The 715-nt window shown below is 69.0% G+C and overlaps 1 protein-coding gene across 1 annotated transcript in view; it reads right to left on the reverse strand.

Annotated features, from left to right (window-relative positions):
- Window positions 1–143: 143 nt before the first annotated feature.
- Window positions 144–715, reverse strand: part of AMSG_11471 (uncharacterized protein) — a gene marked incomplete at both ends in the record, with an annotated part of 2,065 nt that continues 1,493 nt past the window's right edge. The window contains 2 exons of the mRNA XM_013897196.1: window positions 144–161; window positions 223–614. Of these exons, the coding sequence (XP_013752650.1) occupies window positions 144–161; window positions 223–614 (410 nt within the window). The remainder of the gene's footprint in view (window positions 162–222; window positions 615–715) is intronic.

Here is a 715-nt window from a genome sequence, read left to right on the forward strand (position 1 = left end):
CAAAGCCGTCGATGGCCGGAACCCGGATCGAGTGCGTCGCCAGCCCGCTGCGTGGAGAACGAAAACGGACGAGGCCATAACCGGGGTAGCCAATGAGGCGGTAAACGGCGAGCGGGCCGAGGAAGGCGTAGCCTGGGCGAGCGTCATGGACGCGAGATGGACTTGCGCCGCGGCGAGGAGCATGGTGTCGCGAGCGTGAAGTTGGGCGCGGGCAGCGAGAACCAAGTTGTCGGAGGCAACGGCATTTGCCCAGACGTCTTCGAGGGGCAGCGAGGCCTGTCGATGCCTGCCACGTCCGCGGCCCAAGCGTAGGTCTCCCAGTGGTCGCGGGGCGGCACTCGCTCCGCCGGCTAGCGACGGTCCCGACGGGCTGTTCGCGGCGACGGCAAAGGACGGGCGAGCTTTGCGCAGCAGAATGGGATCCGAGCCAAGCGCGGCGTCAGCGATGACCTCGCGGCGCCAGCGGAGGATCTTGATGACGTTTGCTGGGGCGGCGCCGGGCGTTGTGGCCGCCAGCGGAGCGGCGGCGATACGGGCGGCGAGCGCCGGAGGCTCGGGCGGCTCGCCGGCGAGGAGGCGGGTATAGATGGTGACAACGGCGTCGCGCGAGGTTGCTGTTCGAGTTAGCTCGTCGAGAAACATGACGGCATCGGCGCCAAGCGGCGAGAGGGCATAGAAGCAGGCGACGGTGAGCGAGCGACGGCGCTCGAGCACG

The sequence above is a fragment of the Thecamonas trahens genome (genome assembly GCF_000142905.1).
Source record: "Thecamonas trahens ATCC 50062 unplaced genomic scaffold supercont1.88, whole genome shotgun sequence".
NCBI lineage: Eukaryota > Apusomonadida > Apusomonadidae > Thecamonas > Thecamonas trahens.